Source organism: Pistacia vera, unplaced genomic scaffold (genome assembly GCF_008641045.1).
Source record: "Pistacia vera cultivar Batoury unplaced genomic scaffold, PisVer_v2 Contig430, whole genome shotgun sequence".
NCBI classification, from domain to species: domain Eukaryota; kingdom Viridiplantae; phylum Streptophyta; class Magnoliopsida; order Sapindales; family Anacardiaceae; genus Pistacia; species Pistacia vera.
Genome location: NW_022196258.1, coordinates 1,707,101 through 1,724,480, shown reverse-complemented (window position 1 = coordinate 1,724,480; position 17,380 = coordinate 1,707,101). Strand labels below are relative to the sequence as shown.

Genomic DNA, 17,380 nt, shown 5'->3' with positions numbered 1-17,380 from the left:
TTTTAATTCTAGTGTATAGAACATGAAGTAGAGGGGAAATTTTAAAAGTGCTTTTATTAGGCTTAATTTCTGTGATTAATGAATGTTTCAGTTTGACTTGGTTACCCAAATGACCATTTTGAGGAGTTGAATGTTCTAATTTCTTCAAGTTTTAGACATTGAGAGTTAGACTTGCATATTTTGGTGTACTGGAATTATCTTTTGTTGTTTGTGGTTGTGGCTTGACAGTTAGACTTGATATTTTGGTGTACCTGAATTCTTAGCTTTGTTAGAATCTCTAAATCTCCTTTATAAATATTTGAAACCCTTGGTTATAAAAGGGACTATTGTTTTATTCATTCCGCAGAATTTGCCATTCATTGCAGACATCCCGGAGTTTGACGTTTAATTTTCTTGGTTGATAAGAACAAAGATTGGAGATTGCTTGGTGTTTGGTCTTTTTTATTGACTTGAAGAAAAACACACCGAACCTGATTTTTCGTGTTAGATGGGTGTTCCATTTCATTGAATGAATAGATGTTTTTGTACTTGAATACTACATAATTGTTTAACTTATGAGTTATTGTGCATAGAATTCCACTGGTGGTTGCAGAATTAGTGTTGATCATGAAGTGCAGAGTTTAAGGTAGTACAAATCTACCATATAAAGATAGGTGCATGTTTGTCGGTTAAAATAGAGTACAGGAATTTTTGCAGCTTTCAGTGTTTAAATTGACAGGATGGTGTCAAACCTTCCTGAAATTTACTTATGAAAGATTCATAATCTATAAGACCCAGAAAAGAAAAAAAAAAAAAAACTGAGGAATGGAAATCATATACAGAGTTGGGTATCAACCTGGTTGCGGTGGCAGCAAGTCTATTTTTTGGGGGTCCATTATTCTTTGGTTGTTGAGAATCGGTTCTTTCATAGTTTATATTTGAAGCAAATCTGCTGGCATTAGTCTGGATGTCCAGTTGGGATTATGAAGGATTGGTCCAGTCATTGCCATTTCTGTAAGGCAGAGAGAATAAGCCACTTTGATAGTTAATATATAATATTCATTCACTTATTTTGCGTTCTATGAATAGACTCCATGTGTCACTCTCTTCACCTCGCTCATCTTTTCTTTAGAAAAAGGAGAAAAGAATTTTATTACTTTGCATCTCTTGGATTTGGACTCTAAATCAATATTTTGTTGATGGTATTTATGAATTCAATAACAGTATAGTTTTCAAATCTCAAGGCATATGCTTTCTCGAAGTTGCAGATATCAAAAGCATAGAGAAATGTATTGAGTTGTTGATTCAGTAAGGGTAGTGTTGAGCATTTCAATGTTCCAATTCCAAATACATCTTAAGGATTTATTAGGAATTGAGCGTTTCAATGTTCAATAAAGGCTTTTCTTTCTTTAATTACTACCTTAATAATCATTTTAGCATAAGACTAGAAGTTATTGATCAAATTTTCCCAAGAATATTTAATATATGGCATATGGACCTATTTTCTGGTAACTAAATATCGGGCTTTTGTATTATACAATACACAGCCTCAGGTGGATTTCCCACCCAAGGTTTGTCTTAATGACCTTTCCCACCCAAAAAGTTTGCAAATACCACTTTCCCACCCACTGTTAATATTCCATTAATACCCAAAATACATTTTACTTTCTCAACCTGTATTCGACGAGTTACCAGCAGGCCGTTGAATCGAATGGTGGCGATTGATTGAATATTCACCGTCAGAATCAATTGGAAATTAGCTAAGAACAGACAAATCTAGCATTGCGATGACCGGCAATCGGCTAGAAATCAGGTACTAGAGTGAAAGGGGTTTTATAGAGAAGAGACTAGAGGTTCAAATGATGGTGACGGAGAGAATTTTTACCGTTAGGTCGGCTTTAAGTAGTATCGAACTATTAACTTTGGGTGAAAAAAATGAAATTTTGAAACTTTTTTAATGAGAAAGTGTCATTAAGACTAACCTTGGGTGGGAAAAAGTCGTTTACTCGATAAATATATTACAAATGACAAAACACGAGGGAAAACAGTTGATCATGGTGATCATGATGTGTATCTTAACTGAATTCTCTTAATAAAAGTAATGAATTATATGATTTGATGAACTGTTTATGAGATCATCCACTTCTGTATAACGTTTTTATCACTACATAACTGCTTTTTCCTCAACTGTCCAACTACCATTATAAAAAATTAATAAATAAATAAAAGATGGGGATAATAATAACTAGAATTGAATTATCTAAATAAAAAATTATATTTTAAAATTTAAACAAAGGGATAAAATTAAAATAAAATCAGTTAAGAGTTACAGATAAAATGGGGTAAAACAGTACTTAAAAAAGAAAACATAATGGTGCAGCCCCTCTCATTTTGGGTGCGAAAAGAGCTCTTTTGACTTTACATGGTAATAGAATAGAATAGATGAGCACGTCGAGAATTCAGAGAACAAAACCTATGAGAGATACAAACGAGGAACACGCCGTCTTTTGTTCTTAAAATCCACCAAAAACATTTGTTTCAATCTTTAATCTTAAAAGACATGTTTCGTGATTTGTTTTTTTTTTTAACTGTTCGAATCATTCTTTCTTCTCTTCTTTAATAAATAAAGAAATAGAAAAACAAAATTATAACCCCATTACCTTGTTTTCTCCTCCTTTTCTCTCTTCATGCACACGAACCCCTGTTTGTTTTCTTAGAAAATCGAAGTTTTCCCGGGAAATAGCTGCGTGTTGATAGGGCTTAAGTGGGTTCTTAACATGGGAGCCTGCTGTAGCATAGAGATACAATACGGAGAGAGCCGGGAGGACAATATTGAAGAGTATGAACATTATTATAAGGTTGGTGAAGAACAAAATCATGTGAGGACTGGAGATAATGGAGCCATTGTGAGGGTAGAAGGATTTTCTAAAACTGTATCAATGTTTACTCAACAAGGGAGAAAAGGGATTAATCAAGATGCCATGACAGTTTGGGAGGTAATCAATATCTTTTCATTGTAAATATAAAAAAAAAAAAAAATACCATTGTGAGGGTAGATTTTATTTTTTTTTAGATTTTTTTTTATTAGGTTGATTCATGCATAAACATTCTTGGCTCTGTTTTTCTTTATTGTTTATTTGTTTTTATCAAATATCTAATCAAATTATGGATCATATTCTTTTTCTTCTGCAAATGCCATTATTATTATTTCAAAAATCTTGATTGCATTGATGAAAATTGGCATTATAATATTGGATTTGATGAGGTTTTGTTTTGTTTTGTTTTTTTCCTTTTACATAATCTATTATAATCTTTCAGCAATTTTTTTGAATATTGTTTTCTAATCGATAATGTTGAATTTCTTCTGCTTAGGAAAAACCCATATCTAATTTCCAGCATTGAAATGTCTATTACTTGTTGCTTATGTTTGTTTGCAATATGATAGAATTGATTTGATAATTGTTGACCCAGAAATTTCTTGCTGTGATCCAAGTTGTTTATAATGAAGTTTTGCATCATAATAATGCAGTCTCAGCTTTGAGAAACTTAGGATTAGAGAAGAATGTGATCATTAACAGACGTAGATAAGAGGATTCACAGCATAAGATGTGGAAAGATTTGATTTTTGAAGTTCCTGATTCAAGTTATAATCAATTTATTATGTGGTATTTTCATATAACTATCACAAACTTGTGAATGTGAAACTTAGTGGAATGAACTTAACATTTAAACTTGATTCAGAAATTTATTGGTGAGAAAGATACAGTCTTCTGCGGTGTGTTTGATGGTCATGGTCCCTCGGGTCACAAGATTGCTCGTCATGTGCGAGACAATTTACCTTCAAAGCTGTCATTAGCAATCAAACAGTCGAGACTTAATGGCCGCCTCGATGGTGACATTGATGTTGCTGCAGGGGACAATTTCAGACATAGTGATGATCAAGAAAGTCGTCACAATGCTTTATTATCTTCTTGGAAGGCCAGCTTAGTTAAGTCTTTTAAACAATTGGATGGAGAACTTGGCTTGGATTGCACAATAGACAGCTACTGCAGTGGCACAACTGCTGTGAACATCATTAGACAGGTATTAATAGACCTCCTTCAAGTGGTAGAAAGAGTTTAGTTTTAATCTTGATTGGTTGAGATCAATTATCATAAATTTCTTCCTCTTCAATCTGCAGGATGACCTCTTGATAATTGCCAATTTGGGTGATTCTCGTGCTGTTCTTTGTACTCGAGGCAATAAGAATGAACTCGTTCCCGTCCAACTCACCACCGATTTGAAACCTGATCTTGCAAGTGGGTATCTTCTATTAGTCCACTTCAGCTAATCTAGTCTGATTTGTATAATATCTTCTCTTTGTTTGATGTTTTTACTCAGGTGAAGCTGAAAGAATCAAGAATTGCAGAGGCAGAGTTTTTGCACTGGATGAAGAACCAGATGTTTATAGAGTATGGATGCCTGATGAAGATGTCCCTGGTCTAGCCATGGCAAGGGCTTTCGGAGACTTCTGCCTCAAAGATTATGGTGTCATCTCAGTTCCGGAAGTTACTTACAGAAAACTTACAAGCGACGATGAATTTGTGGTTCTAGCAACTGATGGGGTAAGAAGTTACAACACAACCTATTTATCAATTGTAGATATCCAAATTATCTTGAAAGTCTAGTTTGAACTTGATATTTGATCTCACGGTAGAAGCAGCAAGACATTTTCTAAAATTAGATAACATTACTAAGTGAAACATTGATCTTTTTATGATGCAGATAACTGCAAAAAAGTAACTTATTATGAGCAATTTTTGTGATAGTAGATTCTTGCAATTGCTAGATCATAAATTAAAAATATTGGTTTTCCAGGTTTGGGATGTGTTGACAAACATGGAGGTCATAAGGACAGTAGCTTGTGCAAGTAAGCGATCGATGGCGGCTAAATTGGTAATAAATCGAGCTGTTCGAGCATGGAGAAGTAAATATCCAGGTTCCAAGATTGATGATTGTGCAGTGGTATGCTTGTTCCTTAAAAACAGACCTTTTATCAAGTCCAAGTCAGACATAAGTAGCGGTAGCAGTATAAATCAAGTAGAACTTGCTGTTTCTCATTCCTCTAGATCATCTGTCAGAAGTCATGGAATACCAGACTCCTTAAATGGCGGGAGTGTAGACTCGCGAGAAGAGTATAGTGCCCTTAAAGGAGTAAGTAGAGTTAACTCAATAGTGAAGCTTCCTCGATTTACCCGTGGTTCAAGTCAGGGGAGAAAAGCAAAGCATTATGAAGATGTTCAAGCTTAAAGGCAATCTTTTCAAATATTTTTCAACAACTAATATTTGTGCAGAAGACAAAGAAGAAAATAGTATTGAAAAATGTTAAAGCCCCTGTGTAATTTGTGTCTGCTTTGTCATTTATCTAAAAAAACACATAAAGATGCTTTGAAGATATCTTTAAATCAGAATTTACTATTGCCTACAGAAATTACAGCATATGACTATGTGGATTATGTTACTACTTGTGAAATGAACTGCAATATTATAATTAAGTCGCTCTGTTTTTTCCTTCTTCTTTTTTGTTACACGTTCTTGGCAATCAAGGCTGCAAATTCATGAATGAGCCTACATTTCTGAGTATAAAAGAACTGAAAATTAGGAAGATAATAATAATGAACACTATCACAGATGCAGCTTCATCAAATAAGCTGCCACAGAACATAATGTAATCAAAATCACAAGCTATTCAACTTAATGAATCAGAAACTAAACTAGAAATATCCAAATCATGTAGGCAACCAGCTAAGCCAATAACTACATCCTTCCCTTTTACCATATACTAAGTGAATGCTTTTCACCTGCTTCAATCTCAAGGCCAAAAAAATTCTGTTTAGAATAATGGATCGAAGTAATTCAAGTGATTTTTTTTTTGTTTTTTTTTTTTTTTTTTTTTTTGATATGGTAGAAAATTATGGGTCAATAAGGCAGAAATTTAGTAAGTTATGATAAATTTTGGTTCTCACAGTCAATTCAAATAAGTCTTTAGGTCGAGACACAGAGAGTTGATCTCGGCTTAATTTTAGGTTGGAGAAGTTTCATGTTCTAAGAATCTATGAAATGCCAGCCACACAATAACAATCAAATACTATCTTCTCAATTTTTGCTCAAATAATTCATATAAACCTCAGACTATCGCATATTGTTTTTCTCTTCCTTTGCCCAAAAACCATATTTTCTAACTATTTTCATATACAGAATTCTCTCATTGACCCTTCTCCGCAAATGCAAAAGACACGTTATTTTTGATGCAGACAGCAATGCTGTATTCTGCGAACCATTGGAAAGAATGAGGTTGACATCTACAGCTGAAATGGCACCTCTTCCAATTTTTATTGGATGCTGCTTCCGTTGGCATTGATTGGTTACGTTGCAATTTTCAGTCCCTTTTAAGCGTCTTGGCCACCTTCTTTTGTTTCACAGATACTGGTGAGTTCTCACCGTTTTGTAGCTTGATATTGGCATTAGTTTCTGTTTATATGTTTGAAGAGCTACACAGGATGATATGGTAGTGTGTTTATATTGTTGCAGGCTGGAATTGTACTAGGGCCGACTTGTCTTGGACGCATTGATGTGTTCAACATGAATGTATTCACCCCCAGAAATATTATGGCGTTGAATGTATTTGAAGCTTTAGGAGTGTTTTATATATTTTTCTTGTTAGCATTCAAACAGACATGTCCATTCTTAAAAGATCCGGAAGACTGCAGTTATATAGGCATAGGAACCTACGTAATTCCATAATTGTAACCACAGTTTCGGCTTTCATAATAAGAAATCTTTTGATTAGATGAATCAGTTCGTCATTCATCCAACTGCTGCCTCATTACACACCACAATTTCTTTCCATGTAATTATCCTTTTCTTGACTGAACTCAAACTCCTTAACTCAGAACTAGGCCGCCTTGCTCTATCTTCTGCATTGATCAACAGCTCAGTCGGCCTTCTTCTTTTTATAATTGGTGATTATGCAAAAGAGAGCTCACACCTTACTGAGAGATATAGTTCTAATGAACCTAAGCGATGTGATCATCGTTATAAGCATCTTTTTCGGGCCCGTCAATTGGTGTTAGGATGATGAAGCAAACCCCAGAAGGAGCACCCTTGAAGCATGATTATATATGGCTATTAATATCATTCTTCTTTTAGTTTATTTTTTCGGGGAAATTTCAGAAAATGCTTTGATGGGAGCGGTTATTTGGGAATGGTAATTCCTCACAGCCGCCAATGGGATCTCGCTTAGCAACTAGAATTCATTATGTTGTTTGGGCAGTGTTCATGCCTTGTTATTGTTAAATATTGGCAGAAATATCAATTTATTCGATGTAAAACTCCATTCTTTCATTGTGACAGAGTTTCTCATCACTGAATCGACCGTGGTGAAATTTTTGTCGCTTTAATCCCATACTCTATTACAAAATACCCTTTTGGATGCTGTCTCACTCGGCTTAGTTTTGAACTGCCGAGGCATCATGATATGCAGTTTTCACCCGTGCTCGTCATCTTGAGGTATTCTTTCCAACGAACTGATGATCCTTGCTACTGGCAGCTCCATAATTACCAAATTTTACTGTTTAAATATGTGCAGCATATAACAGAAGAATGTTTACCGTCATCACAGTGTCAGCAATGTTGCAGACTGCCATTATTGTACCGTTAGTTAGAAGTTTTTATGACTCTTCAAGAAGATACGTAGCCTACAAAAGACGCACAATCAGCATAGTCAACTATTTGCAGAGCTTCGGATCCTTGTTGTTAATGAATTAAGATGTGCCCACTCTTGTGAACTCCTTTAGCATCCAATCCTCCGCAAAGTCGTTGGGTTTACGTTATGAACCTTGAGGAAACACTGGACGCTCAATGCCAATGGGGCTGCCACACGATTAGAAAGAAAAAATCATATTCAACGTCTAAAACCACCATTGTTGATACCATGGTTAATGCATTTCACAACTTTGAACAACAGGGCGAAGGTTATCTCTCGGTGCAGTGTTTCACAGCCATCGCTCCTTACGCTTCAATGCACGACGATGTTTGTTCAATGGCTTTCGAGAAGGACATCTGTTTAGTGATAATCCCATTCGTTAAAACAGATAGCCTTTTATTCGCAAAGGTGATAAAACAAGTGTTGAAATTGGCACCGTGTTCAATTGGAATCTTCTTTGATCGTGGGATATTTATGGACTCTAGACCACTTTTTTTGCGTAAAGGTTCAGTTGCAGTCCATGTTTGTGTGATTTTTGTAGGGGGGGCTGATGATCGTGAGGCTCTTGTATACAGCCAACGCATGGCGGAGAATACGAAAATCTTTGTTACAGTCATCCGGATCGTTCCCTTACATTGTTCTACTGCTGATTTGATAGAAGAAAATCATGATTTAGACATGATTAATAGTTTCAGGGTTAACACGATGAAACATAAAAATTCTGGTTATATTGAGAGGAGTGTTGCAGAAGGAGCTGACACAGCAAAAGTGCTTAATAATTTAGGAAATGATTTTGATCTCTTCTTGGTTGGAAGAAGACATGATGAAAATACACCTGTATTGTCTGGATTATCAGAGTGGAGCGAGTATGAGGAGTTGGGTATAATTGGTGATATATTGGTTTCTTCAGATTATAAGAGCAAGGCATCAGTTATGATAATACAACAGTCGTAGATGAAGTGGTTGAAAGCTCAAAAGGAGTCACTGAAAGTTCAGAAGAATCAACCAGGCCACTTCGATAATCACAAAATAATTAGAACTGTTATTGTTGTATCAATTAGGTCCAGATTAATGAAGTTATGTGCATTTTCTTCTGTTTTGTGATTAACAGTATGCAAAATATTCAGCTACTCAAAATTGTTGTTGCAAAATATCATATCATCTTTTCCATTTTGCAGTTATTTAATTATATCGAAATCAAATGTTTAGCTTATACGATTTGAACATCAAACGACATCTCAATACCTGATCTGTGATTCTACTAAGAGCTTGAAAATCTTGCTCTGGAATTTCCCATCCAAAGACCTTAATATTCTCTTTGATCCTGTCAGGGTGGGTTGATTTCGGAATGACAAATCCAACACGATACCATCTAAGTATAAAATAAAGACACGATATAATGATTTATCCTAATTCCTTTCAATTAAGAAACTATGTCTAGTATTCAAATTGAGAATTTTATTGAGTATCAGAACTTTACAGCAATTACAATGGCAACTCATTATTCTCTCTATTTTCTCACATTTAGGTTTTCCACTATTACAGAAAATACATAATAAAAAGCTAATAATTTCAGTTAGCGATTCAATTCAAAACCATTTTTGTCATCTTCAACAAATAAGTCTTAAGTCCAGTCAAAGAGCATTGATCTCGGCTTCATTATTGCTTGGAGGAGTTTCATGTTCTAAATGAATCCATGCAAATGCAAGCCACACAATTAACGGTCAAATATCATCTTCTCAATCTTTTACTCAAATAATTCATGTAAAACTCAAACTACTGGATATCTTTTCTCTTCGTTTGTCCAAAAACCATATGTTCTTTGTAGCTTCTCAATCTTGTTCAATGGCATTCGAAAAGGATATCTCTTTAGTGATAGTCCCATTTGTTAAAACAGATAGTGTTATATGCAATAAGGTGATAAAACAAGTGTTAAAAGTGGCACCGTGTTCATCAGTCAGAGTGTTCTTTGATCGTGGGATATTTATGGACTCTAAACCAATTTTGTCACGTAAAGGTTCAGTTGCAATCCATGTGTGTGTGATCTTTGTAGGGTGGGGCTGATGATGGTGAGGCTCTTGTATATAGCGAGCGCATGGCGGAGAATATTATAGTTTTTGTTGCAGTGATCTCGTTGCCATACATCGTTCTACTTATGATTTGATAGAAGAAAATCATGATTTAAACATGATTAATAGTTTCAGGGTGAACACAATGATTAATAAATATTCTAATTATTTTGAGAGGGGTGTAACAGAAAGAGCTGAGACAGCAAAAAAATCACCTCTACTGTTGGGATTAGCAGAATGAAGCGAGCATGAGGAGCTGGGTGTAATTTGTGATTTATTGGTTTCTTCAGATTTTTTTAGCAAGGCATCGGTTATGGTAATACACAACAAGCTCCAGTTGTAGATAAAATTATTGAAAGCTCAAGTTTAGTCCTTATCCAGGCGGCTTATTAGAACTAATATCATTGTATCAATTAGGTCCAGATTAATGAACTTAAGTGCATTTTCTTCTGTTCTGCAATCAACTTCAATTATGGAACAGTATGTAAATATTCAGTTTGTTTTGGAATATTGTACTCATAGCAAAGAGGGTTTTATAGAGGATTACAAAATCCCTTTTCCATTGACAAGAAACGATGAAATGATGATCTATTTTGGAAAAGTATTCAGAACCTGAAAACTAATGTCACCGATCAGTCTTCGTGGTCCCAAATATCAGCCACACTACGGAATGGCCCTTCCCTGTTGTTCACAGAGATTTCTTCACCATCTAGCGCTCGTCTCTGAACCCATAAAAAAGAAAAATATATCATCTTTCCCGCTTTCCAATTATTGATGTAAAAATCAGATGTCTAGCTTATACGATTTCAAGATCAAACGACATCTCAATACCTGTTCTGAGATTTTACAAAGAGCTTGAAAATCTTGTTCTGGAATTTCCCATCCACAGAACTTTATTTTCTCCTTGATCCTTTAAGAGTGGGTTGATTTCGGGATGACACTTATCCCTCTCTGCACAGCCCACTTCACCAAAACCTGCCCTGGGCTCTTGTTCAGCTTCTTTGATACTCTTTCTACCGTCTGATCATGGATGAGATCTCTGCCTCCAGCTTGTGAGCCTAATGGTGAGTATGCCTGATAATTCCATTCAATTAAATATCGTCAACTCACCCACAAAAGATATCAGTAAACTAATCCAACACCATCCAAATATTTGGTCTTACAGTGACATGGATACCATTCTTCTTGCAAAATTCGAGCATTTTATCATTTCTCCATCCTGGATGCATCTCCATCTGAGGGCAAAAGCATCAAGTTTTAAGTTGTTAACATGTTGTAGTTATGTCCCAAGAGAATTAATGTACTTCAAATCCTAACCTGACACACAGATTGCATTATCTCAGCACATTTCAGTAGCTTATTGAGCTTCTTTATAGTGAAATTGGAAACGCCTATATCCCTAACAGGGTTCTCCATTTCTCTCCAAACCCCTTCCATGTCAAAGTTCTGAAACTCCCCAGCCTTGGGAGGTCTGCTGGCTCCTTCTTTAAGGTGGAATGGCCAATGAATCTATAATTAAAACAAAGTTTTTAATATTTAATACGACGAAACAATCAACAGCAGACTCAGATTATTTAGCAGATATAGATCAAGGTAGTCAAGTTGGAGTTCTTGAAGGGTTTTGTTCAATGCAGCTCGTACTCTATCGGGTGACAAATCTGAGCACCTGTATTAATTCACCATAAGAATTGTTTCTTTCACTTTTAGTAGTTTTTATACCAAAATCGTAAGTGTACTATGATTCAATTTGTTAATACCAAAGCGTAGATGTGACGAAGAGATCCTTCCTCCCAACTCCTGCATTCATGGCCGCCTTAAGAGCATGTCCCACCTGCGACAGAAAGGGAGATATATGATAGTATTTCTATTTCTACACATTGAATCTTGCAAGAGAGAGAGATTTTTCAGAGACATCTTCTCGAACTCCATACTGTGCAGCCGTATCTATGTGTCTGTAACCAGCCTGCTTAAATGATAAAATTCTCATGGGAATTATAATCTCATGTAGCCAATGAAACGGAGAATAAAAAGTTCATCACAGTACCTCAACAATGGCAGTAAAGACCGAGTTGGTAGCTTCAGTGCCAGTTTGCCAAGTGCCCAATCCGACGGCGGGAATTGTGTGAGCACTCTATAGCCTAAACGACTCTATTTGATCAAGTGGTTCAACTTTTTCGTGAGCCATTTCTGTTTTCGTCTTTGAAATAGTGCTTCCTTTTCAAGCAGCAGCTTTAAAGTTTGAACTCCTTGTCTAAATCCCATTACAATTGTTACCAACATATAGAACCTTACAAAACTACAATGCTTCTTGCATGAAAGACACGTCCAAGACCTTTCAGGTGAGCGTCCCTCAAACCTGTGTTAGCTTCGGACACGTTAGGCCACCAATTTATTATTAGAGTAAACGATATCTTTTCCCACCCAAAAAGTTCAAAAATATCACTTTCCCACCCAACATTTATTTTATGTTAATACCCAAAATACACTTCACTTTCTCAACCAGCATTCAGCGAGTTACCAAGAGCCAAGGTAAGAGAGTTTTGTAGAGTGGAGACTGGTGGATCAAATGGTGATGATCGATTGAATATTCGCCCTTGAAATCAACTAGAAATTAGCTAAAAATATGAAACCTTAGCTTCGCGGTAGCCGACAATCGACGAGAAATTAAGTGTCATAGTGAGAAGGTTTTTGTAAAGAGAAGATTAGAGATTCAAATAATGGTGATGAGGAGAATTTTTTACATCGGAATTGACTTTGGATAGTAACGGAATCTTAACTTTGAGTGGAAAAGTGGTATTTTAAAATTTTTTGGGTGGGAAAGTGTCAATGTGTCATTAAGGCAAAACTTGGGTGAGAAAAAGTTGTTTAGTCTTTATTTTTACAATAATGCTATAGACACCGAAGGTTTACACCGAATTTTTGCACCAACAGACGTGTCATCTGAGTCAGACACAGTCACGTAGCACACTAACAAGTATTCCGCGAATGAATAGTCGTCCATCAAATATGGACGAGTGTCCATGATTATTAGACGACCGTTTATTTTAAATGGACTCCTATTCATACGAAAATAACAATGAACTCCCGTCCATATAATAAGGACGGGAGTCCATTTACTATAGATAGGTGTCCACCTCGAATGAACACTCGTCCATAGTTTAAATTATAAAACAATAATAATAGACGCATGCCCATGTTTCATGGACGAGCATCCCTATTATATGGACGTCTGTCCATAAAATGCACCATCAAATTCACTCTTGGAATCTTTATTTATGAGAGATTGTAGAGTCAGATGTCGATTGACCGCATATCTCACCAACACCACATTTTGTTTTTTTTTTCCATAATCCATAAAAACCATGAGGTTCATTATTTTTTAAAGTTTAAAGGGAACTACTAAATTGATAAACATAGTAATATAAATTAACTACTAGTTTTGTGGTCACAAGATTTTAGCCATGTGATGGGTTACTTAGAGTTTTTATATTCAAGTCTCATAAAGTAATCACATAACCTATTAGGGCTTATAGAATATTCAATGGACTACGGAGATTAGTTGTGAGGCTTGTAGAGTGTTTAATATATCCCAAGATTAGTTAAGGCATGCATAAAAGAAAGTAAACATCCCAGTTATTAAATAAAAATATATATATTAACTTCATTTGTCCAATTATTGGATTATAATAATCGAATTATGGAGTATAAGTTTTTTAAGAAAATAGTATTGATTTAAGCATCAGAGGAAGAACAATTGCGTCTATAATTGGTCAGAAGTAAGACTTTTGTTTTTCAAATTGTCTTCATTTAACCAGACTTCAAGGAATTGCGCCGCCCAAAACAAGTTTTATCTTGAATTTTTTTTTTTTTTTTTTCTTTTTTTTTTATGGTATTGTATATGAACGCTCTTGATAGACAGACATCCATTATTTTATTTTTAAAATTTTATGGACGAGTATCCATACAAGGTAGATGCCGTTCTATATCGTATGAATGAGAGTTCATTGTTAGTTTCATGAATGCTCATCCATTCGTAATGAACGATCGTCAATAAAATATAGATGAATGTCTATAATTATTAGATGATCATTTATTCACGAAAGAGGTGTATTGTCTTCAATGTAGCCGTATCTAATTGAATGTCATATATGTAGTACAAAAATACGATACAAATCGTTGGTGTCCGTAACATTATTATTATTATTATTTTCACGGCAGTTGAGGCCTTTTCTGTTGGGCTTGTCCTAAATCTCGTTTGCGCATTCGAACTAAGCCCAAATGAAGTATTCTTCTTTATCAAAGCACGTGTTAAATTTCCCCTTTCCTATTCTTAAAAAAAAAAAATATAAAAAAATAAAGCTTTTCCTTTTCCCAACAAAAGGAACATTGCAGAGAAGGCGGTGATGGTGGTGGTGGTGGTGGTGGTGTTGCCAGTGAGCTCAAGTGTATCACGTGGATGAAATCAACACCATTAATATTTAACCCACCTACCCATTACCCAACGTGTGATCTACTCAGTTGTGTCAACTTCTTGCAAAAGCATTTAATGCAGTCTGAAATTAGAGCATTTTAAAACAAACCACCAAAGGATTTTGCAATGGATGAAACAGACTGACGAAGAAAATGGCATTGAAAAATTGAATGGTAGCCAAAAGAAACAAAGAGGGTAATGTGAAAAGAGATTCCATTCAAAGTCCATATCAAAACCACTTGATATTGACACAACGCTCCAGCTTTAATACTTCTGCAGACAGTAGCATCGCAAAGCCCGTGACAATGGCCGCAATGGTTCCCTTCACTTTTGGCAACAAATTGTTAATTCATATCAAAAGTCCTTCCAAAAACAAAAACAAACCAACAACAAATCCCCAAAAATCAACAAAGTCAGACTCAGAATAGCATCTCAGATCATCAAAAACCATTCACACAACCAGCCAGCCTTATTGAAAGTAAAAATCCAACACCCAACAAAAGAAGAGAAAAAGAGACTGAGCATGAAGCAAAATCACTTTCAAAATCCAGACACAAAGCCATTAAAATCTCTTATTTCAAGAGAGACACAGTCCCAAACAAAAGCAAAAGCTTATCTCCTCTGCTGCTTCCTGTGTGTCTCCCATTCTACTACAAAGACTTAAAAAAACCAATCACCCAAGTTCAAAAACCTCCCTTTAATTCTTCTCTCCACAAACACAAATCTGGGCTGTGTAATTAAACAAAGTTAATCTGATTTTCTTCCACTATATATGAAGCCATACAAAGAGTCAAAATAAACATGGTACCAGTACCACCATATTTTTACATATCACATTAATACTAAGTAGACTAGAACAAGTTCACAAACATTTAAGCAATTTAAACTCTCCAAAAAGAACAGATTAAGATTATCATAAGCAAAATACTCTTTCAAGAACTAATTAGAAAGTATTTAAAACAGCTTAGACGAGGGTGGATTTCCGGACAATGTAGCGATAGGCGGCAACCTTTTTCCTCCGGGAGACGGTGTTGTCGACTGAAAGCACCATTTTGCCAGCTTCCCTTGATGTAAATGAGTTGTGAATAGCTTCTTCTGATGGAGAAATCTTCCTCGGCTTCTCAACTGCAATGGTGTAGCTCCCTTCAGCATTGGGAACGAACTCTGCACTATATTCCAAATCCCAGCCTCCCACAACTATGTCCCATGTTATTGTTGCACCAGCCTGATTATTAAATAAATTACCCATAATAAACCTCCATTAGTCCTCAATAAATTGGATCTAGAAAAAAATAAAGAGAATTTTTAAGTATAATTGAATTTGAACCTCAATCCCCTCGATCTGAATGTTAACTTTCTCTCCTCCTTTGACAGTGAACTCAGAAGCCGGTTTAGGTGGGCCGTTGTTCAAATCGCTGGGTCGACTCAGTCCACCATACTGTACTGGAATGTCTTCTGGCCTTATAAATCTGATCATCAAATAACAAAATCCGCTCACATCATACCAACTAAAAGTTGAAACTTTTCAAATAATAAATGTGAACCCGTTGAGAAACAGAGCAAGTGAAACAGAAATAGGAACTGAAACTTCTAACCCAACTGTAGAAAACAGAATTTGAATAGATAAACACAAAAGCCAAAAACAAAGCATGTGGTGTAATTAAAGAAGAAAACAAAAACCATAACAAAAACAAAGAAAATGTGGAAATGAAGAATTTTGAAATTTGAATATTAAAAAGGAAAGAACAGAGAGAAAAGACTCACTTGTAGAGTGTCTCCGCGACATGACCTTCCTTAGAAATCACAAATTTGCTCTTAGTTCGCTGAGTTAGGAACGGACTGAACATTGAGTACAGCATACTGAAGTACCATGGCACATTGATGAAAATCTAAAGCCAAACCCAAAAAAAGAAAATCCACAAGTCAACATTTTTAAAAAGAAATGATGGAGAATAAAAGGAATGTTAGAAGAAAAAACATAAAACAAACAAAAGAAGAATTTAGAAAAGAAAATTAAAAAATTTTGACCTTGCGAGCAACCATTTCAGGGTAATTATCTTGAAACAAAGAGAGGATCTGATTAGAGGCAACTCGAAGCTCTCTTTTAGGCATGTCTTTAAGATCAGTAACTTGAATAATAGAGTTAATACCACCAGGCTTAAAATGCAAGAGATTTATGCCTCTCTCTAAAACCTGAACTCTCCACCTTAAGAATTTCTTCAGCTTCTCTTCATCTCCAAAAATCCTTTCATACATATCTTTATCTCTGAAAACTCCATAAGCATTGTAACAAACAGGGTGTCCTTCTTTATCATACCCTTGCATATACGCCACCACACCTTCAAGTTCTTTGAACCCCAAATCTTCCTCTACGACGCCGTCTGCTCCAAACTCCTTCCGCCAAGCCAAACACTTCTCCAACATGTTAAAAGAATCCTGGACTCTGAAATCTCTTGCTCTCAAAAACTTCAAAAGTATCACATCGGCTTTTTCATCGCCACCCAGAAGACGAATACCCCACATGGAGTACTCATTATCAGAGCCATGAGAGTCCACGAGCTTTTTCTTGAGTTCCTGCAAAGCTTTCTTCTCAGATGATTTAAGACTTGAGATAAAGTAAGAGTCTTCTTTGAAAGAAGGAGTCCGAAGAGTCGCTGCTTCCATTAGCGTAGTGACGAAAGATTTCTTGCCGTAGGGTTTCGGTGAGGCCTCTGGCAGTGAATCTTGTTGTTGAATGGACATGGGTGAAGAGTCCACCACTGATTTTGCCTCCATTAACGTGTTGAGATTGTAGAGATAATGTGCGTTACCCTGCTCTCGATTCTCTCTGAACTGCAGAGTTCTGTACTGAAGAAACTAAACAGGGAGCAAATGAGAGTGTTCAAGTGACACGGACACAGCAGAGAAAGATAAAGAGAGAGAAATTCATAAACTACAATCAGATGTGATGAGCCGGGACTTTTGTTTGAACAAATATCAATTAGCGGCTTAAAAAGAAACAAATTTGAATGAGTAATGAAGTGATGTCACGCGCTATACAACCGCACGTATGATTGAATTTTATTGATTTTATTATTATTATTATTATTATTACTTTAGCCGAGGTGAGCCGAGTTG

The 17,380-nt window shown here is 35.7% G+C and overlaps 4 protein-coding genes across 4 annotated transcripts; 2 read left to right on the top strand and 2 right to left on the bottom strand.

Annotated features, from left to right (window-relative positions):
* The first annotated feature begins 2,415 nt into the window (after window positions 1–2,415).
* On the top strand, window positions 2,416–5,496 carry LOC116143430 (probable protein phosphatase 2C 65). Its single transcript, XM_031428899.1, has 5 exons — window positions 2,416–2,975; window positions 3,721–4,062; window positions 4,160–4,277; window positions 4,360–4,583; window positions 4,837–5,496. Exons 1-5 carry the CDS (start codon window positions 2,757–2,759, stop codon window positions 5,266–5,268), a joined length of 1,335 nt encoding a protein of 444 aa, XP_031284759.1. The 5' UTR covers window positions 2,416–2,756; the 3' UTR covers window positions 5,269–5,496.
* Window positions 5,497–7,849: 2,353 nt separating this feature from the next.
* On the top strand, window positions 7,850–8,677 carry LOC116143493 (cation/H(+) antiporter 27-like). Its single transcript, XM_031428948.1, has one exon. It carries the CDS (start codon window positions 7,850–7,852, stop codon window positions 8,675–8,677), a length of 828 nt encoding a protein of 275 aa, XP_031284808.1.
* A 1,747-nt stretch (window positions 8,678–10,424) lies between these two features.
* LOC116143432 (aldose reductase) lies at window positions 10,425–11,977 on the bottom strand. The gene is given in 7 exon segments (XM_031428901.1): window positions 10,425–10,507; window positions 10,614–10,866; window positions 10,956–11,027; window positions 11,110–11,458; window positions 11,550–11,623; window positions 11,705–11,755; window positions 11,837–11,977. Coding segments are annotated over 7 exon segments (1,023 nt in total).
* Window positions 11,978–14,693: 2,716 nt separating this feature from the next.
* On the bottom strand, window positions 14,694–17,380 carry LOC116143431 (patellin-6). Its single transcript, XM_031428900.1, has 4 exons — window positions 16,292–17,380; window positions 16,028–16,152; window positions 15,591–15,732; window positions 14,694–15,488 (listed from the first exon to the last, which is right to left on the bottom strand). Exons 1-4 carry the CDS (start codon window positions 17,036–17,038, stop codon window positions 15,228–15,230), a joined length of 1,275 nt encoding a protein of 424 aa, XP_031284760.1. The 5' UTR covers window positions 17,039–17,380; the 3' UTR covers window positions 14,694–15,227.